Source organism: Equus caballus, chromosome 17 (genome assembly GCF_041296265.1).
Source record: "Equus caballus isolate H_3958 breed thoroughbred chromosome 17, TB-T2T, whole genome shotgun sequence".
Lineage (NCBI taxonomy): Eukaryota > Metazoa > Chordata > Mammalia > Perissodactyla > Equidae > Equus > Equus caballus.
Genome location: NC_091700.1, coordinates 89,567,426 through 89,590,240, shown reverse-complemented (window position 1 = coordinate 89,590,240; position 22,815 = coordinate 89,567,426). Strand labels below are relative to the sequence as shown.

The window sequence follows — 22,815 nt, the reverse complement described above, 5'->3', positions numbered from 1 at the left end:
TGTTCTTTCCTTTGTCTTGCAAAGAGATGACTCACATACCCATGCCTTATAAAATTAGCCCTAACCCTCAACTCGGGGCAGCAGCAGCAGTGGCTCCTCCTGTCCATGGGCCCTGTCCCCACGCAGCAGCCTGACTGCCCATGGGTCCTGTCCCCATGCCGGCAGCAGCCGCTCTGACTGTCCATGGGTCCTGTCCCCATGCTATTCCACCCTATTCTCTAAATAAAAGAGCACTACTGCCAGATCTTGAGAGTCCAGGAAATTTTTCTTTCGACTCCTCGGCTCACCGACCCCGCATCATATCTAGCCCTGTGCACCTTTCCTTCTGTTCCTTTGAATATTCTTACGGATCCCACTTATGTAGCTAATGCTGTCCCGCTTTTGCCCTCCGTTTTAAACTTTCATCCATAAAACTGGCATCCCCTATAATTCTACAGGACAAGCTATTATTGAGCAATGTCATAGAACGCTAAAGGCTGCTTTACAAAAAATGAAAGGGGGAAATGAGTATTATAAGAATGATCCACAAGGTATTCTCAATCACGCCTTATTTACTTTAAATTTTTTGAATCTAGCGGAAGATGGCACATCAGCTGCAGAAAGATATATGGGTCAAACTCAGAACCATATGACCCAACTAGGCCAGCATTACACACATCTGTTTCAACACAAAATCTTGGCAAAGTGTGGATTAAAATGTCCTTATATGGATATCTGGGAGGGCCCTTTTATGGTTAAATGTGGGAAGAGAGGAGCTCTTTGTGTTTTGACAGATAAAGGCATTGAGTGGATTCCATCAAAACGTGCACAGCCTGCTCTGGAATTACCAGAAAATGGAGAAACAGATAAGTAAATCAGTTTTTTTCTTTTTCCTCTTTTCTTCTCTAATGCATGTTGAGGTGATTTCAGAGCATGAGAATCTCACATATTGGGCCTTTATTCCTAATCTTCCTCTCTTTACTCCGGTTACTTGATGGCATGCTGATCCTCCTATGTCCTCTAACGATTCTGATTGGACAGGAGGAACCAGGGTACCCTGACAACAGCATACAGGCCTGCACCAAAAGGAAGAACCACCTCTGGTGAAGTATGCTAACAATTTACCTTTTTGTATGGTTTATCAAAACAAAAGCACATCATGTGTCACTTTTCAGGAACAAATGTATTTGTATTACCAACCTAAGAAAGGGCAACAGGCAGCCAATCTGACATACATTAGTGCTATATCAACATCTTACGAAGACAAAAGTAATGTCACACAAGTTCCTTCTGTCCCAATTTGCCGTCCAAAAACTGATTGGCGTTACAAACATTACTCAGTACAGTGGTCCCCTTGATGTACAGCATATCCAAGATGGGGCAACATGTTTGGGGCCAACATGCTGTATTGGGGACCTCATGGACATCTTTTGAGTGACAGTCATACTTGGGCCTTCAACAGATCAAGTCAGAAACCTATAACATGGAGCGAACACGACCTATCTGGACCCCTTTTACAACTATCTCACAATGAGACAGTGTGCAGCCCCCTCACAAAGGAATATGGAGGGTCGGGTTGCCTTTTATATCACGACAATTATCCCATGGCAAGTATGGGAATGAAACTGGCAATTATTTACTAATATTGGTCAAAAATGTTTCTGATACTGTTATGATTTGTACCACCCATCCTTATGTGTTATTATGGGGAAACAGTGTCCCTGCTGTCCAAGAATCTTCTGGTATGTATGTGGTTAATATTTCTCCCCCATATTGGTATTCTGTTTGTTTAACACATTATAATGTAACCTCATTGAATATGACCTATGTAATGGTGTTAAAAAAGAATAGCACATAATTGGTTACCTGTTTCTCTAAATCGGACATGGTCCGAAGAGCATGCTACACATATCCTCCTTGAGTCCATGAGAAAATTACACCCTAAGCGGTTTTTGGCTACACTAATCGCGTTTATTGTGTCCGCGGTGATTATCCCTGGATCGGCCGCTACAGCTACTACTGCCTTGGTTAACAGTGTTCAAACAGCCCATAAGATAGAGTCCGTCTTGGTAAATGTCACTCAAGAATTACAGACACAGGCGGATATTGATAAAGGGCTAATGTCACGATTGCAGGCATTAGAGGCAGCAGTAGAGTGGCTGGGAGAGCAGAAAAATGCATTAAATATGCATATGAAACGAAAATGTGATTGGCAATTTACCATGCAATGTGTTACCCCCCTACCGTATAATAGCTGGCTGACATCTTGGCAAGAAATAAAAAAAAAAACATTTACGGGGGCATTTAATACCTCCCTGGCCAATGACATCACTGGGCTACAAGCTCGGTTAGAGAGGCAGTTACAAGAAGTACATAAGGTGTTCTCTCAACAAATATTTCAAGACACTGAAAATGGGTTACACTGGCTAGAGCCCTCCAATTGGTTCTCAGACTTCAATTTATGCATATTTGTTAATGCTGGTATGATTTTGATCTTATCCATGTTAATAGTTTATGTTTTACGTCTGCTGTGCTCCCTGAAAAAACAACAAAGGCAACAAGAGCAAGCATTGGTTATGATGGGCCTTCTGGCCTCAGCACAACATCATGCCTTCCTTGCTTTAAAAAACAAAAAAGGGGGAAATGTAGCCGCCCCTGACGCAGGAAGGGTTAATAATCACTGGAAAAGGCTTGCCAACAAACTGTGACCCGGGGGTGAGAAAGCTGGTTAGCCAATGACGGGTAAGACCTCCAGGGGGAGGCAACCTAAGCCAGGCACCGGTCACCCAGGGGCACAGATGGAGACACGATATCGGGAGCAGGAGGGGCCATTGCCTAGGAGGCCTTGCATGCTCTGAGATAAAATATATGAGCACAGCAATAACATGATGATATCAAAACAGAGGCCAAGGGAGGGCTCCTTGAGAAATCACTAAGAATTCTTGGCATTCACTAATTACATTGTCCAGAACACCTGTGTATGTTTAACAGATGTAAGCTATGTATATATTGGAACGCTGGTTATAATAAACTCAGAGTGGCCATCAGCCCTCTCCACATCTATCCTGATGTGTACATTGGACTGCGACACCGACAAATATCTGTTAGGATAGTCCCCTCTTCAATTTTCCTCAGAATTCTCTAGGCCATTTGTGAACATTTACTCCTTCATCAATTCCTCCCCAAAATTAATTATTTATTAGGATTTAATAGGAAAATGTAGATTAAGTTAGGAATACTAGCATTTGCAACATTCAGTTTCCCTATTCAGAAACAGTAAGTCCTCATATAAGTCCTACAAAGTTCATTTTAAATTCATGTCATAAAGTGTTTTACCTTTTCCATTGCTTCTAATGAAGTTATATTTTATTTTCTACCTCATTGATACATATAAAAGCTATAGATTTCTATGTATAAATTCTTGAACTACCACAAAGATTTTTCTTACTGTTTCTAAAGAGTTATTTAGTTGACTGTGTAACTAGAAACTCAATACAATCTTATTATTTCTGCCTTTCCTGTCCACCATTTTATAACTCTTGCCTAGCTGCATTACCCAGCACTTCTAGAAAGCTGTTAAATAAGTGACAGTAAATGTATCAGTCTTCATACTGACTTTCATGAGTATGCTTTCTATGAGCTATAACCTTTTTATTATGGGAAAGCAATATTCATCTAAAACTGTGCTAAGGATTTTATAAGGAGAAGACAATGAATTTCTTTTTATTTTTTATTACTTTATGAGGTCATTAAGGTTTATAACATTGCAAAGTTTCAAGTATGCATTAGTACTTATCAGTATTCTGTATAGACTGCATCATGCTCACCACCAATAGTCTAGTTTTTATCTGTCACCATATACATGTGCCCCTTTCCCCTGTTCACCATCCCTTCAACTCCCCTCCCCTCTGGTAACCGCTAATCTGTTCTCATTGTCCACGTGTTTATCTTCCACATATGAGTGAAATCACGTGGTGTTTCTCTTTCTCTCTCTGGCTTATTTCGCTTACCATAACAGCCACAAGTTCCATCCATGTTGTTGCAAAAGTATTCCACTGTGTGTGTGTGGAATCTTCTTTATCCAATCATCAGTTGATGGGCACTTGTGTTGCTTCCACATCTTGGCTACTGTAAATAATGCTGCAAAGAACATAGCAGTGCAGTCTCTTTGAATTGTTGATTTCAAGTTCTTTGGATTAAAAAAGAATAGTGGGATAGCTGGATTATATGGTATTTCTATTTTTAATTTTTTGAGATATCTCCATACTGTTTTCCATACTAGCTATACCAGTTTGCACTCCAACCAGCAGTGTAAGAGGGTGCCCTTTTCTCCACATCCTCTCCAGAAATTGTTAATTTTTGTCTTGGTAATTATAGTCATTCTGACAAGTGTAAGATGATATCTCATTGTAGCTTTGATTTGCATTTCCCTACTAATTAGTGATGTTGAACATGTTTTCATGTGCGTGTTGGCCATCTGTATATCTTTGAATCAATGTCTGTTCATATCTGCTGCCCATTTTTTGATCAGGTTGTTTGGTTTTTTGTTGTTGAGTTACATGAGTTCTTTATTATTTTGGAGACTAACCCCTTGTTGGATATATGATATGCACATATTTTCTCCCAGTGGTGGGTTGTCTTTTCATTTTGTTCATGGTTTCCTTTGCCTTGCAGGAGATCTTTAGTCTGATGTAGTCCCACTTGTTTATTTTGTTTGTTTGTTTCCTTTGCCTGGGTAGACATGGTATTCAAAAAGATGCTGCTAAGACCAATGTCAAAGAGTGTACTGCCGGGGCCAGTCTGGTGGCACAGTGGTTAAGTTCGCACGTTCTGCTTCTCAGCAGCCCAGGGTTTGCTGGTTCAGATCCCAGGTACGGACATGGCACCGCTTGGCAAAAGCCATGCTATGGTAGGCGATCCATATATAAAGCAGAGAAAGATAGGCATAGACGTTAGCTCAGCGCCAGTCTTCCTCAGCAAAAAGAGAAGGATTGGCAGCAGTTAGCTCAGGGCTAATCTTCCTCAAAAAAAAGAGTGTACTGCCTGTATTTTCTTCTAGGAGTTTTATGGCTCCAGGTCTCACATTCAAGTCTTTAGTCCATTTTGAGTTAACTTTTGTGTAAGGTGTAAGATAACGGTCTACCTTCATTCTTTTGCATGTGGCTGTCCTGTTTTCCCAACACCATTTATTGAAGAGACTTTCCTTTCTCTGTTGTATGTTCTTGGCTCCTTTGTCAAAAATGAACTGTCCATAGAAGTGTGGTTTTATTTCTCAGCTTTCAATTCTGTTCCATTTATCTGTGTGTCTGTTCTTCTACCAGTACCATGCTGTTTTGATTACTATAGGTTTGTAGTATATTTTGAATTCAGGGATTGTAATGTCTCCAGCTTCGTTCTTTTTTCCTCAAGATTGCCTTCACTATTCAGAGTCTCTTGTTGTTCTATACAAATTTTAGGATTCTTTGTTCTATTTCTGTGAAGAATGTCATTGGGCTTCTGAGTGGGACTTCACTGAATCTGTTCATGGGTTTAGGTAATATGGACATTTTAACTATGTTTATTCTTCCAATCCATGAGCATGGAATATCTTTCAATCTCTTTATGTAATCTTTGATTTCTTTCAATAATGTCATATAGTTTTCAGTGTATAGCTCTTTAACCTCTTTGGTTAAATTGATTTCTGAATTTCTTTTAAATGACATTTAGGTTCTATCAAGATGATCATATAGTTTTCCTCCACTAACCTCTCAGTGTAGTCAATTAAATTAATAGTCTCTAATGTTGAACCATATTGAAATGTCATAAATATACTCTGCAGGGCTGTAGCATATTATTTAAATAAATTATTTTATTTCCTATTACTTAAGACTCTTCTATCAATATATGTGTAAGCAATAGTCATTGCAATTTTATTTTTTTGCTTCCTATCTTTGCCCAGATTTTTATTTCTGAGTTAACATGCTGGCTTCTTAAAAAGAAAAGGAAATCTATTTTTCTTTCTCTAAGTCTAGAGCAATTTAAATAGTATAAAACTTTCCTGCTTCCTCAAAATTGCCAAGAATTACTATGAGAACCTCTAGGCCTGGACACTCTATTCCATTCCTTACATAATAACTTAGAGTCTCTTAGTCAATGATTTCTTACCTTATTCAAGCTCTTTCATGCACAGAGTTACAAGCCTACACATAATTACTTTTCACCAATTTTGTAAATTGAGCAAAACAAAATAGCTACTTAACATTTTTAAAAGGCTTAAAAGCACGTAAAATTCCACTTTCAATAATGGATAGAACAACCAGATCAACGAGAAAACAGAACACTTCAATAACACAATGAACTAATCAGTCCTGAAAGACATCTATAGAAAACTCCACCCAACAACAGCAGAATACACATTCTTCTTCAGTTCACATGGAACATTCTCCAGGATAGATCATATGCTAGGCCATAAAACAAACATCAAGAAATTTAAAATGACAGAAATAATAGAAAGCATGTTCTCCAATGAAAACATAAAGAAACTAGAAATTAGTAACAGCAAGAAACTTAGGAAACTCACAAATATGTGGAATTAAACAACACATTCCTAAGTAACAAGTGGGGCAAAGAAGAAATTACACGGGAAATCAGAAAATACTCTCAGAAAAGACAATGAAGATACAACATGCTAAAACATATGGTTGCAGCTAAAACAATACTTAGAGAAAAATGTATAAACACCTATATTAAAAACACCTCAAATCAACAACCTAATTTAATCTTCTACCTTAAGAAACTAACAAAAGAGCAAATTAAACCCAGAACAAGCAGAATGAAGGAAATAATAAAGACTAAACATAAATGAAGTACAGAATTAAAAAAAGACAAAATCAGTGAAAATAAAAGTTGGTTCTTCAGAAAGATCAATAAAATTGAAAACCTTTACCTAAAGTGACCAAGAAAAAAATAAAAGACTCAAATGCCTAAAATAAGGAATGAAAGAAGAGACATTACTGTCAACTTTATAGAAATAAAAATGTTAAGAAGGGGGCTGGCCCCGTGGCCAAGTGGTTAAGTTCACGCGCTCTGCTGCAGGCAGCCCAGTGTTTCGTCGGTTCGAATCCTGGGCGAGGACATGGCACTGCTCATCAAACCACGCTGAGGCAGCACCCCACATGCCACAACTAGAAGGACCCACAACGAAGAATATACAACTATGTACTGGGGGGCTTTGGGGAGAAAAAGGAAAAAAATAAAAATCTTTAAAAATAAATAAATAAATAAATAGTTTTAAAAAATGTTAAGAAAATACAATAAACAATCATATACCAATAAACTACATAACTTAGATGAAATGGACAAATTCCTAGAAAGACACAAGCTATAGACACTGACTCAAGAAAAAACAGAAAATCTGAATAAACCTAGAACAAGTAAAGAGGTTGAATTAGTAATCAAAAAACTACCCACAAGAGCATCATGGCAGACTGAGTTGTTTCTTTTGTCTCTCCCCTCTAAGTTAAAACTAAATGGACATTCATTAACCAAAACAGGATTCCTTACACAGTACAAGAGGACACTTGAGAGATCCATGCAGCCACATACCTGAAGGTGAGGGGACTGGATCCCTAGAAAGCAGTGCAACAAGGTGGACGAAACCCTCCCCTCCCCAGCAGCAGCAATCTAGGCTGCAGGTTCTCACATAGTGGCAGGCGTGAGAGTAAGAGGTGGGCAAAGCGTGGCCTGCATGCAAAGGTTTTCAGAGTTGTAACCCAGCCCATGGGAGTGCCCTCTGTGCTGCAGCAGCCTCACCCGTGGGAATGCTCCCCACAAGTGGCGCAGCTCAGCCAAAGTGAAGGAGCCCCCACCAAGCACAGCAGCTCAGCCCAACCACCTACAAGTATGGAGCCAGCCCCTAAGCTAAAGAAAGCACCCATCCCCTCCCACCTAGCACACAAGCTTGGCCAGTTCCCTGGTAAGCGCAGCAGTCCTGCACCAGCGCGACCCACCAATGGAGCACAGATGTCCCCCTGCACATGCACATGTGATGTGCCAAGCAGCTGCAGCCAGCATGCAAAGGCACAGCAGCACTATGAGCACAACTTCCAGCAGATGGTGCAGGATCAGAAAACACAGCTCCTGCCCCTACTCCCCGAGGTGGTGGGTGGAATCTTCAGCCTGATACTACCACAAATATGCCAGCAAAGGATCAACACATCAAACACCATGAAGAACTACACTAAGACTTCAGAGCAGAAGGAAAATGACAACTACCCAGAGACCAATCCTGAATTCATAGAATTTACAATCTAAATGATAGAGAATTCAAAAGCTGTCATAAAGAAACTCAATGAGTTACAAGAAAACTCAGAAAGAAAGTTCAATGAGCTCAGGAATAAGTTAACGAGCAGAAGGAATACTTCACTAAAGAGACTGAAACTCTAAAAAACAAAATTCTGGATATGAAGAACACAATTAATGATATAAAAATAATCTAGAATCCATAAAAAATAGAGCTGACATTATGGAGGACAGAATTAGCGATCAAACAGATAGAAATACAGAAATGCTTCAGGTGGAGGAGAGAGAAGAAAGATTTTTAAAAACTTAAGAAATTCCTTGAAAAATAATCAACTCAACTAAGAAAAATAACATAAGGATAATACGTATTCCAGAGGGAGAAAGGAGCAGAGAGCTTGTTCATAGAAATAAAAGCTGAGAACTTCCCAAACCTGGGAAAGGAACTGGACTTACAAGTACAAGAAGCCAACAGAGTTCCTAAGCATATCAATGCAAAAAGACCTTTTCCAAGGCACATGATATTAAAAGTGGCAAAAGTCAATGACAAAGGAAGAATATTAAAGGCAGCAAGGCAAAAGAAAGTAACCTACAAAGGAACCCCTATCAGTCTTTCACTGGCTATTTCAGCAGAAACCGTATAGGATGTGAGAGAACAGAATGATATATTCAAAATACTGAAAGACAAAAACTTTCAGCCAAGAATACTCTATCCAGCAAAACTATCCTTCAGATATGACGGAGAAATAAAAGCTTTCGCAGATAAACAAAAGCTAAGGGAGTTCATCACCACTAGGCCTGCCTTACAATAAATGTTGAAAGGAGCCCTTCTATCTGAAACTAAAAAAGTAAAGGTTTACAAAACCTTGAGCAAGGAGAAAAATAAACAGACAGAATCAGAAAATTGCAGTTTCATATTACAACAGGCTAGCAAAAACTTCATTGTAACATAAAAGACAAAGGCAAAGAAAGCATCAAAATTAACTATAAACACACTTCAATTTAGTCACAAACTCACAACACAGAAAAGAACAATTTGTGAAAATAATAAGTCAGAAGGGGAAGAGGAAAGGGATGGAATCTGCTTAGGCTAATGGAGATAACAGGCTATCAGGAAACTGCCTATCTCATCTATGAGATCTTTTATGCAAACCCCATGGTAACCACTAAACAAAAAAATCAGAGCAGAGGCACAAATCATAAATAAAGAGAAAACCATCACAGAAAACCACCAAGCTAAAATGGCAGTCAGAAATACACGGTAAGAGAAACAATGGAAATCTATAACAACAGGAAAACAACATATAAAATGGCAATATTAAGCCCTCATATATCAATAATCACTCAAAATGTAAATGGATTGATTTCTCCAATCAAAAGACACAGAGTTGCTGGATGGATTGAAAAATAAGACCCAACAATATGCTGCCTGCAGGAAATACATCTTAGCTCTAAAGACAAACACAGGCTCACAGTGAAGGGATGGAAGATGATATTCCAAGCAAATAGCAACAAAAGAAAGCAAGTATTGCCATGCTTATATCAGATAAAGCAGACTTCAACATAAAAAAGACAATGAGAGACAAAGAGGAGCAGTATATAATGATAAAAAGGACATTCCACCAAGAGGACATAACACTTATGAACAGATATGCACCTAACAAAGGAGCACCAAAGTATACAAAGCAACTATTAACAGACCTAAAGAGAGAAATTGACAGCAACACAGTAACAGTAGGGGAGCTCAACACTCAACTTACATCAATGGATACAGATCATCCAGACAGAAAGTCAAAAGGAAATAGTGGCCCTAAATGAAATACTAGACCAGATGGACTTAATAGATATAAATAGAACATTCCATTCAAAAACAGCAGAATATTCTGTTCGAGTGCACATGAACATTCTCAAAGACAGACCGTATGTTAGGAAACAAGGCAAGCCTCAATAAATTTTAGAAGATTGAAATCCTATCATGCATCTTTTTCAACCACAATGCTATGAAACTACAAACCAACTACAAGAAAAAGGCTAAGAAAGTCATAAATACATGGAGACTAAACAACATGCTACTGAACAACCATCAGATCAATGAATAAACCAAAAAACAACTGGAGACAAATGAAAATCAAAACACAACATACCAACTATTATGAAATACAGCAAAAGCAGTGCTAAGAGGGAAATTTATGGAAACGTGGGCCTATCTCTAAACAAGAAAAATCTCAAATAAGTAATCTTAAACTACACCTAACAGAACTAGAAAAAGATGAACAAAGCCCAAAGTCAGCAGAAGGAGGTAAATAATAAAAATTATAGCAGAAATAAATTAAAAGAGACCAAAAAAAAAAAAAGTGGAAAGGATCGATGAAACTAAGAGCTGGTTCTTTGAGAAGATAAACAAAATTCAGAAACCCTTAAGCAGACTCACTAAGGAAAAAAGAAGGCAGGCTCAAATAAATAAAATCAGAAATGAACGAAGAAAAATTACAACAGATACCACAGAAATAGAAAGTATTATAAGAGAACACTAAGAAAAACTATATGCCAACAAATTGGACAACCTAGAAGAAACGGATAAATTCTTAGACTCTCACAACCTCCCAAAACTGAATCAAGAAGAAATAGAGAATCAGAATAGACCAATCACAAGTAGACAGATTGAAACTATAATCAAAACATCCCAAAAAAGAAAAGTACAGGGCCAGATGGCTTCTCTGGAGAATTCTACCAAACATTCAAAGAAAATTTATTACCTATGCTTCTCAAACTATTCCAAAGAAGTGAGGAAGAAGGAACACTTCCTAACACATTCTATCAGGCCAACATTACCCTGATATTAAAACAAGAAAAGGACAACACAAAAAAGAGAAACTATAGGCCAATATCACTAATAAACATGAATGTAAAAGTCCCCAACAAAATATTAGCAAATCAAATACAGCAATACATTAAAAGGATCATACACCATGATCAAGTGGGCTTTATACAAAGGACAGAGGGATGGCTGTACATCCACAAATCAATCAACGTGATACACCACATTAAAAAATGAGGAATAAAAATCACATGGTCATCTCAATAGATGCAAAGTATCTGACAAGATCCAACATCTATTTATGATAAAAACTCTCAATAAAATGGGTAGAGAAGGAAAGCACCTCAACATAATAAAAGCCATATATGACAAACCCACAGCCAAAATCATGCTCAATGCGGAAAAAGTGAAAGCCATCCCTCTGAGAACAGGAACAAGACAAGGATGTCCACACTCACCACTCTTATTTAACATAGTACTAGAGGTTTTTGCTAGAGCAATTAGGCAAGAAAAAGAAATGAAAGGAATCCAAATAGGCACTGAAGAAGTGAAACTCTCACTCTATGCAGATAACATGATTTTATATATAGAAAACCCTAAGGAATGCATCAGAAAACTATTAAAAATAACCAACAACTACAGCAAAGTTGCAGGATACAAAGTCAACTTACAAAAATGAGCATTTCTATACTCAAATAATGAACTAAGAGAAGAAGAACTCAAGAATACAATTCCATTTACAATCGCAAGAAAAAGAATAAAATATCCAGGAATAAATTTAACCAAGGAGGTGAAAGACCTATACAAAGAAAACTATAAGACATTACTGAAAGAAATCGAGGATGACACAAAGAAATGGAAAGATACTCCATGGACATGGATTGGAAGAATAAACATAGTTAAAATGTCCATACTACCTAAAGCAATCTACAGATTCAATGCAATCTCAATCAGAATGCCAATGACATTCTTCAGAAAAATAGATGAATCTTAAAATTCATCTAGGGCAACAAAAGACCCCAAATAACCAAAGCAATACTGAAAAACAAGAATAAGGCTGGTGGCATCGCAATCCCTGACTTCAAAATATATTACAAAGCTACAGTGATCAAAACAGCATGGTATTGGTACAAGAACAGACACATAGATCAATGAAACAGAATTGAAAGCCCAGAAATAAAATCACACATCTATGGACAGCTAATCTTTGACAAAGGAGCCAAGAACATACAATGGAGAAAGGAAAGTCTCTTCAATAAACGGTGCTGGGAAATCTGGACAGCCACATGCAAAGAATGAAAGCAGACTACTATCTTTCCCCATGCACAAAAATAGACTCAAAATGGACCAAAGACTTGAATGTAAGACCTGAAACCATAAAATTTCTGAAAGAGAATATAGGCAGTACACTCTTTGACATCACACTTAAAAGGATCTTTTTAAGTACCGTGTCAACTCAGACAAGGGAAACAAAAGAAAAAATAGACAAGTGGGACTTCATCGGACTAAAGAGCTTCTGGAAGGCAAAGGAAACTAAGATCAAAATGAAAAAACAACCCATCAACTGGGAGAAAATATTTACAAATCATATATCCAATAAGGGGTTAATCTCCATAATCTACAAAGAGCTCACACAAATGAACTACAAAAAAAACAAACAACTCAATCAAAAAGTGGGTAGAAGATATGAACAGACATTTTTCCAAAAAAGATATACAGATGGCCAATAGGCATACGAAAAGATGCTCAACATCACTAACCATCAGGGAAATGCAAATCAAAACTACACTTAGATAACATCTTAAACCCATGAGCACAGCTATAATCACCAAGACAAAAAACAAGTGTTGGAGAGGTTGTGGAGAAAAGGGAACCCTCACCCACTGTTGATGGGAATGCAAACTGGTGTAGCCACTATGGAAAACACTACTCCAGTAATGAACCAACAGAAAAAGAACTCAAGAATACAATACCATTCACAATCGCAACAAAAAGAATAAAATACCTTGGGGTAAATTTAACTAAGGGAGTGAAGGACCTATATAATGAAAATTACAAGGCCTTTCTGAGAGAATTGGATGACGACATAAGGAGATGGAAAGATATTCCATGTACATGGATTGGAAGAATAAACATAGTTAAAATGTCCGTTCTACCTAAAGCAATCTACAGATTCAACGCCATCCCAATCAGAATCCCAATGACATTCTTTACAGAATTAGAACAAAGAATCCTAAAATTCATATGGGGCAACAAAAGACTCCGAATTTCTAAAGCAATCCTGAGAAAAAGGAACAAAGCCGGAGGCATCACAATCCCTGACTTCAAAACATACTACAAAGCTACAGTAATCAAAACAGCATGGTACTGGTACAAAAACAGGTGCACAGGTCAACGGAACAGAATTGAAAGCCCAGAAATAAAACCACACATCTATGGACAGCTTATCTTTGACAAAGGAGCTGAGGGCATACAATGGAGAAAAGAAAGTCTTTTCAACAAATGGTGCTGGGAAAACTGGACAGCCACATGTAAAAGAATGAAAATTGACCATTCTTTTTCACCATTCACCAAAATAAACTCAAAATGGATTAAAGACCTAAAGGTGAGACCTGAAACCATAAGGCTTCTGGAAGAAAACGTAGGCAGTACACTCTTTGACATCAGTATTAAAAGGATCTTTTCGGACACCATGCCTTCTCAGAGAAGGGAAACAAGAGAAAGAATAAACAAATGGGACTTCATCAGATTAAAGAGCTTCTTCAAGGCAAATGAAAACAGGATTGAAACAAAAAAATACAACCCACTAACTCGGAAAAAATATTTGCAAGTCATATATCTGACAAAGGCTTAATATCCTTAATATATAAAGAACTCTCACAACTCAACAACAAAACATCAAACAACCCAATCAAAAAATGGGCTGGAGGGGCTGGCCCCGTGGCCGAGTGGTTAAGTTCGCGCGCTCCGCTGCAGGCGGCCCAGTGTTTCGTTGGTTCGAATCCTGGGCGCGGACATGGCACTGCTCATCAGACCACGCTGAGGCAGCGTCCCACATGCCACAACTAGAAGGACCCAAACAAAGAATATACAACTATGTACCGGGGGGCTTTGGGGAGAAAAAGGGAAAAAATAAAATCTTTAAAAAAAAAAAAGCTCCTTTAAAAAAAAAAAAAAAAAAAAATGGGCTGGAGACATGAACAGACATTTCTCCAAAGAAGATATACTGACGGCCAATAGGCACATGAAAAGATGCTCATCATCGCTGATCATCAGGGAAATGCAAATCAAAACTACACTAAGATATCACCTTACACCCGTTAGAATGACAAAAATATCTAAAACTAATAGCAACAAATGTTGGAGAGGTTGCGGAGAAAAAGGAACCCTCATACACTGCTGGTGGGAATGCAAACTGGTGCAGCCACTATGGAAAACAGTATGGAGATTCCTCAAAAAATTAAAAATAGAACTACCATACGATCCAGCATCCCACTACTGCGTATTTATCCAAAGAGCTTGAAGTCAGCAATCCCAAAAGTCCTGTGCACCCCAATGTTTATTGCAGCACTGTTTACAATAGCCAAGACATGGAAGCAACCCAAGTGTCCAGCAACAGACGAATGGATAAAGAAGATGTGGTATATATACACAATGGAAAACTACTCAGCTGCAAAACAGAACAAAATCATTCCATTTGCAATAACATGGATGGACCTTGAGAAAATTACGTTAAGTGAAATAAGCCAGCGAGAGAAAGATAATCTGTGTATGACTCCACTCATATGAGGAATTTAAAATTATGGACTAAGAACAGTTTAGTGGATACCAGGGGAAAGGTGGGGTGAGGGGTGGGCACAAAGGGTGAAGTGGTGCACCTACAACATGACTGACAAACACTAATGTACAACTGAAATTTCACAAGATTGTAACCTATCAATAACTCAATAAAAAAAATAATGTATACTGAAATTACACAATGTTATAAACCAATATGACTTCAATAAAATAAAAAATAGAAAATAAATAAAAAACTACTCCCAGAGAAAAGCACTGATCCTGATGGCTTCACTGGCAAATTCTAACAAACATGTAAGGAATAATTAACACCAATCCTTCACAAATTTTCCAAAACAACAGAAGATGAGGGAATACTTCCCCACTTATAATATGAGGCCAGAATCATTCTGTAACCAAAAACAAAGGCATCACAGGAAAAGAAAACTACAGACCACTATCTCTTATAAATATCGATGAAAAATTCTCAACAAAACACTAGCAAATTGAATCCTGCAACATATACAAAGGACCATACACCATGACCAAGTGTGATTTATCTCAGGAACGCTAAATTAATTAATGTAATACACCATATATCAACAGAATAAAGGACAAAAACCACACTATCGTGTCGGTGGACACAGAAAAAGCATTTGAAAAAATCCAACACCCATTCATGATAAAGACACTGAATAAACTAAGAATAGCAAGGCACCTCTTCAACCTGATAATGGGAATTTACGGAAATCCCAGATCCTAAATCAAACCTAACTGTGAAAAACTGGACGCTTTTCCCCTAAGATGAGGAACAAAAGAGGATGTCTGCTTTCACCACTTCTATTCATCATTCTGGAAGTTAAAGCCAGGGAAATCAGGCAAGAATATGAAATAAAAAGCAACCCAAGGAAAAAGAAAGGAGTAAAACTATCTCTATATGCCCGTAAAATGATCTTCTGGAGAGAATCCTAAGGAATCTATTTCAAAAAACTATTAGAAATAATACACAAGTTCGGCAAGGTTACAGAACACAAAATCACTATACAAAAATCAACAGCATTTCTATACATTTCCAGTGAATAATAAAAAACAAAATAAAGAAAATAATTACAATTCTAATAGCATCAAAAAGAGTAATAAAATACTTAAGAATAAATATAACAAAGCAAGCGCAAACTTATACTCTGAAAACTAACAAAACATTGTTAAAAGAAATTAAAGTGACCTAAATAAATGGAACAGCATCAAATGGAATATCCATGTTCATGGACAGGAGGAATTTAAAATGTCAAGAAAATAATACTTCTCAAATTAATCTGCAGATATAACTCAATCCCTATCAAAATCCCAGCATGATACAATCTTCCACTAGGTCTATCTTCCCTTCATAAACAATTCTCTATGAATTTTTCCAAAGAATATTAAGGACTTGGAGAATGACATACAAAAGACAATTCATGGGGGCTGGCCCCGTGGCCGAGTGGTTAAGTTCGCGCGCTCCGCTGCAGGCGGCCCAGTGTTTCGTTGGTTCGAGTCCTGGGCGCGGACATGGCACTGCTCATCAGACCACGCTGAGGTGGCGTCCCACATGCCACAACTAGAAGAACCCACAACGAAGAATACACAACCATGTACCGGGGGCTTTGGGGAGAAAAAGGAAAAAATAAAATCTTTAAAAAAAAAAAAAAAAAAAGACAATTCATGACTTGATGAGATGCTTAACTCTCACTTTGCTTTCTCCAGCCCTAACCATTTCCCATTGGAGTCCTTTACACTGCTTGTTCACTGTGGCCTCATCCCCTGGATATACTCGCACTAATCTCATCAGTATATATGAACTATTTTCCTAGGAAAAGTCTAACTTTGAGACTGCTCTAGGTCAGTTTTTACTTCTCAAAGAAAGCAAGGAAACTTCCTCAACAGAGAATAGGATGTCATATTATGTTAAGAAAATCCAAAAATAAGCCAACTAGATACCCTGCAAACCCTCCCTAGAAGCACCTAAAATCCTAGATTAAATATAACAAACATCCCTTAAATGAACAGCTTGGCTTACAAGAAATTAAAACTAATCCCCAGGGATCAAAAACAAAGAGGAAGCTGAAAGTCAGACAGTCTCCACTGCAGTCAATACCCCAGCTAATCTTGGAGAGTGGAAGCGGGCATCTCAATAATCTAGAGAACTGAGTTTTAACTCTCAGCCGAGAAAGGAACCACGTGTGAGTTGGAGATTGGAAGGAAAACTCCCTACCTTAGGCCAGGGTGCTCAAAGATTACATCCTCAATGAAAAGGGGGGAAAAAATATCAACCTGTTAAGTAGGGAGAAGACAAATATTTATCATTATTTGCTGTGGTTCAAAGTAAAGGAAAAAGTCTCCTTGGGAAATTAGAAACCTTCAACAGAAGGACGGGTAATGTGTGTATGCGTACGTAGTTTTATTCTGTGTTTTCCACTATCCTCAATTTAGCAATCTTCATGCCAAGAAATTAATACAAAAATTAGTTCCAGATTAGCAATACCCTAGAGGGCCTGGTAGAAACAACTACAGCACCCACCCAACAGGGCCACATCTGCAACCCACATCATGCTGGAATTCAACAACAAAGATACCAAATATGAGGTCCCAAGCTGAAATCTACACACAGGAGGAAACAACTCATTGTGAGGAAGAGTCAGAAATAAAAAGAGCCACCTAGGAACTTGAAATAATATAACTGTATGATAGAACCTTTAAAAGAAGTAGGCTAAAAATGAATAAGACATGAAAGAGGAACTCAAATACATAAGAAAAAAGACAATACAAAAAACAGGCAGATTCAAAAAAGGAGCAGTAAGCTGGTTCTGTGGTGCAAAGGATAGCACATTGGACTTCTCGCCAATCCTGTGTGGTTATTCAAAAAGGAGCAGTAGACCAACAGATTTCTCAACAGACAGCAAAGATAACAAATGCAACCAACGTAATCATTACATCAGGCAATTTTCATCAGTGGATTTTGCAGTGGATGCAAAAATATTAGATGAGAAGTTGTTGGGGAAAACATATTCACACAGATTCAAAGATTCATCTCCAAAATCCAATTTTAAAAAAAGACGGAAAAATACACCATTATAATAGAGAAACCTAGTAAAAGCTACCTCAACCAAGTGATCAAACTTAGCGTAATCAGAAGAACCAAGCAACATTATGAATCTCTTGATATGATACAATAACATCACTTATGAAGTATTCTTGTTAAAAAAATATTTAACCTGAATCTATTCATGAGGAAACAATCAGACAAATCTAGAATATCTATAAGCCAACTGGCCTGACATCAAAACACAAGATCATGAAAATCAAAAAAAAAGGAGGAAAGGTAGGAGGACTATTTTAGATTAAGAGGCACAATAACCAAATGTAATTCATGAACTTTGAACTGTGGACCAAAGAAAAATATTATAAAAAACATTTGGAGACAGCTGGGGAAATGAGAACACGGTTTGCATATTAGATTATGTTACAGAATAACTGGCAATTTTCTTATGTTTGATAAGGTATTATATATACGTAAGAAAATGACCTTATTCCTGGAAAATGAATCCTGAAGTATTTAGGGATGAAATACCACAATGTCTGTAACTTATTTTCAAATTCTTCAGCAAAAAAAAAAAAAAAAAGAAACACACACAAAGTATATAACTTTACAGACACATATATATGGATAGAGATATAAGCAAACATGTCAAAATGTTAACAGTTGGTGAGTCCAGCTGAAGGGTAATAGGTATTCACTGTAGTACCCTTGCAATTTTTCACTATGTTTGAACACTTAAGAATACAAATGAATGGCCAATAACATGAAAAGATTCTCAACATCAATATTCCTCAAGGAATCTAAATTAAAACCTCAATGAGATAATACATAATGGCCACTAGAATAGCAAAAATCAAAAGGACTGATAATACCAAGTGTGGGCCAGGATGTGGAGCAACCTGAACTCTCATACATTATTGGTGGGAATATAATATGGCACAACCACAATGGAGAACTGTTTGGCAGTTTCTTATAAAGTGAAACATGAATTTATTTATGCCAGGGGTTAGCAAAACAACACCCATCCACCAGCCAAATCCAATCTAAGGACTGTTTTTGTACAGCCATCAAGCTAAGAATAGTTTTACATTTTTAAAGCATTGTGAAGAAAAAAAAGAAGGAGAAAATGCAAAGGAGACCATAAGTGGCCTGAAAAGTCTAAAATATATTTACTATCCAGACAGAAATATATTTACTATCTAAACAGAAAAAGGTTGCTTGCCCCTCATCTACCCTATGACCCAGTAACTCCACTCCTAGGTATTTACACAAGAGAAATAAAAGCATATGTTCACAAAAAGACTTGTAAAAGAGTGGCTATAGACGCGTTGTTTACAGTAGTAAAAAAATAGTGGGAGTGTCTGTAATTTGACAAGCTCATCCTAAAACTTACACAGAAGAGCAAAGAGAAAAGAATAGTGAGGACAATTTTGAACATGATGGGGGGAAAGGGACCAACGGAAGAAAACTGCATAGTCATCCTCACAAGCTAACTTTTTTCCATCAAATATTGTTTGCAAGTTAGTTGGCTTTCCTCCTTTGTGCGACTTATCACTTCATAGTTGCAGTTAACTTAGTAACTATTAGTCTTTTTCCCTTGCTTAACTGTTTTTAACATAAAATTAATAGCATTCACAATCAACTCTTGCAGTATTTTCCTATTACAATAATATTTACATTTAAATTTATGAATATATAAAGCATGTAAGAGTTTTGACTCCAAGTTACATTTACAATGCTCACCTCCTGAAAATAAACATTCAAACATTCACAATACATCTGAATAGCATGCCTAGTTCACATTACTAATATTGTAAAGCTGATGAGATATTACAGTAACCTTTGTGATCACGTGTTAAGGAAGCAAAATATGCTGTTGGAGGAATTCAACTTTTTGGCTTTCTTAAGACTGAAGCAGAAACCAAATGGCAGATTTGGCCCTATTGCTGAGGCTTAAAGTAAACTTTGAGCATTCCAACCATCCTTATTATCCTGCTTTTATTTACAGTATCTTTCTAGAAACTGACAAAGTAGGTCATACTAAGAGGAAGTTTTGACTGAGCAAGCATTGCTTCTGTTGTGGGGCCTGGCAAAACTTATTCTAAATTATGTATTATAATCTCTGGTATCCTCACTTCTATTTTCAGCCAAAAGTGGCTATAAGTCTTTAAAATATAAAACTACCACCTCTGCTTTAGGAAGGACATGAATGAGAAAGACTTAAAACTTAGACCAACTTTTTTGAAACTAATTTTTTCCAAGTCTGGAATGTGACTGTCTACCTCTAGATCAGAATACAAAGCTAGAAATCTAAGAATGGGAAAAGTCAGTAATGCTATTTGGGGCAACAACTTACAGAAATAGATTATTCTATAATACCAAGGCAGAAATATAAATATATAGGAAAAAAATCAAAATATAAATTATTTTGGACTATCCATGCCAACAATCACCTCCATGATCACACAGCATAGAGAGGTAACTATATTTTGATGTGAAAAAAAAATAAGTGAAAGGTTACTGTTAGACTTGAAATAAAAACAATGATTGTCCATAATTCACACATTTTTCTCTCTCAATTTATCCATGAATGAAAATGCCTCCTGAGCTAATACTCTGAAAAGAAACACAAGATGAGAAAAGTGAATTTTAAATCTATGACTAGCTTGACAGTGACACAAACTTTTTTCTCGGAGTTTGCTGTTGATAAATACCTTAACTTTACCAATCAAGAAAAAGATTAAAGTAACAGTTTTCTCATTATTTCATGAATATCTTGTGAGGAATATAAACTACTATTTAAACTATCACAGTTAAAAGGAATTAGGGGCCAGCCCAGTGGCCTAGTGGTTAAGTTTAGCGTGTTCCACTACAGTGGCCCAGGTTTGGTTCCTGGGCACAGACCTACACCACTCATCAGCAGCCAGGCTGTGGCAGTGACCCGCATACAAAACAGAGGAAGACTGGCACAGATGTTAGCTCAGGGTGAATCTTCAAGCAAAAAGAGGAAGTACTTATATTTCATTCCACAAAGTTCCAATAATTCACATTCTTTTCCCACAGGATTTTTCTACTCATTCATAGTTCATTACTGCTAAAAAAATGTCTGCTGTGCTAAAAATCCCCAATAAAACTATATAGCATTTACTGCTTTATGCTATATTTTCTTCTGTTCATGTCCAATTAGCATTAGCCTATCTTTCATTTATCAAACTTTTAGGCTAACATAGTGGAAGCATTTAGGAAGGAGGCAGGCCTGGTGGCCTAGTGGTTAAGTTCACACGCTCCACTTCAGCAGCCCAGGGTTCACAGGTTCGGATCCTGGGTGTGGAGGACCTACACACTGCTCGTCAAGCCATGCTGTGGCGGCCTCCTACACACAAAATAGAGGAAGACTGGAACAGATATTAGCTCAGCGACAATCTTCCTCAAGCAAAAAGAGGAAGATTGGCAACAGATGTTAACTCAGGGCCAATCTTCCTCACCAAAAAAAAAAAAAAAAATTTAAGAAGGTTAAACAATTACAGTAATTATAGTATAGCATTAGTGAGACTGGACTTATGCTGTGAGGAAGGTGCTCTCATAAGGCAAGCACTGTATAAACATTTCATTAATCTTTGAATCTTTCTTACGCTTCACTTAAATCTACTTAAAGTGGTGACCAGCAATCAGTCTAGCAATTTTTTATTCTATCCTAGGTTTTTAAAGCCTTGAAAAAAATAGTTAAGATATACATTGAAGACTCTATGATGCTATCATTTTGCTTAATACAAGAGTGAGCAACTAAATAGATATTTTTTTAAATTGTGTATACCCTTTTCAGGCCAAGAAAAAAGAATCTATATCTTTCACTTTTTTTCTACTTGACCCAAAATAAGGTCGTGATTCAAATAAAGCAAAAATATACTTACAGAACTAGCATCAACATCACTGTGGATGGCAACCGTCTTAATGCCCATCTTCTTGCAAGTTTTAATTACCTATTTTAAAATATAGTAATATTATCTATTAATAGTGATTCATATTTAAAGGGATGTAATAATAAAATTCACAGAGTAAAAAGGAAAATAAGATTAAAATTCTACTCACCCTACATGCAATTTCTCCTCTATTAGCAATAAGAATTTTATCAAAAGTCTGAAGAGAGAAAAAACACATAAATTGTTACTCTCATTTTGGGACCAGAAAACACCAAGTTTTTCCACAATTAACACTGGACACGATCCTAATAAACATTATTTCCTAGAGTAGAATTAAATACTATATACATATTCATTTACAACCAGGTTGGTATAAACTCATCTGGTAAGATCTGGCCCTATACTTATCATGTTAAAGCATCAACTCACTAAGTTCAATAATTTATAAGTGGACTAATGGGGTATTTATAACCTCTCTTGCCAAAAGATAATCTTCAAATGATATTTCAGAACACTAAAAAACTTTAGACAAAATTGCTTGACAATTTACTTGATAATTTACTTTCTAAATTCAGGAAAACTATAAATGTCATGAGTAGCTCATCAAAAGGAAGTCTGACAATTTATATGCCATCTCTGTTGGCTTGAGGTATAGCACTAAACAAGATTTTCAATAACTCAGAACAGATACTAATTATGCTTATATCCAAAGGTGCCCAGACCAAACAGGTTATGCTATTTGAATACAATGTTAAGTTTGGATAACCATCAAATTGTGAAGTAGCTAAGGCCACATAATAGAAAGAGTAGTTCCATTCTGTTTGGGGCTAGAGACGGAAATTCTAAGCCCAGCTTTGCCACCAATGACCAATTTGACTTTAACCAGAACAATCTCCGTAAGGTCTTTATTTCCATATACATAAACTGATAGCATTCTAATGGGAAACTATTTAGTAAGGTTCTCTTCC

At 37.0% G+C, this 22,815-nt stretch overlaps 1 protein-coding gene across 8 annotated transcripts in view; it reads right to left on the bottom strand.

The window, feature by feature from the left end:
• Positions 1–22,815, bottom strand: part of PCCA (propionyl-CoA carboxylase subunit alpha) — a 416,667-nt gene that overhangs the window by 367,506 nt on the left and 26,346 nt on the right. For all 8 annotated transcript variants that reach the window (XR_011428069.1, XM_023621782.2, XM_070240419.1 and 5 more), the window contains exons 3-4: positions 22,017–22,064; positions 21,839–21,907 (exon numbers count right to left, since the gene is read on the bottom strand). Coding sequence is in view for 6 of the 8 variants with exons in the window: in XM_023621782.2 (XP_023477550.1) it covers positions 21,839–21,907; positions 22,017–22,064 (117 nt within the window). In the remaining 2 variants the exon portion in view is untranslated. The remainder of the gene's footprint in view (positions 1–21,838; positions 21,908–22,016; positions 22,065–22,815) is intronic.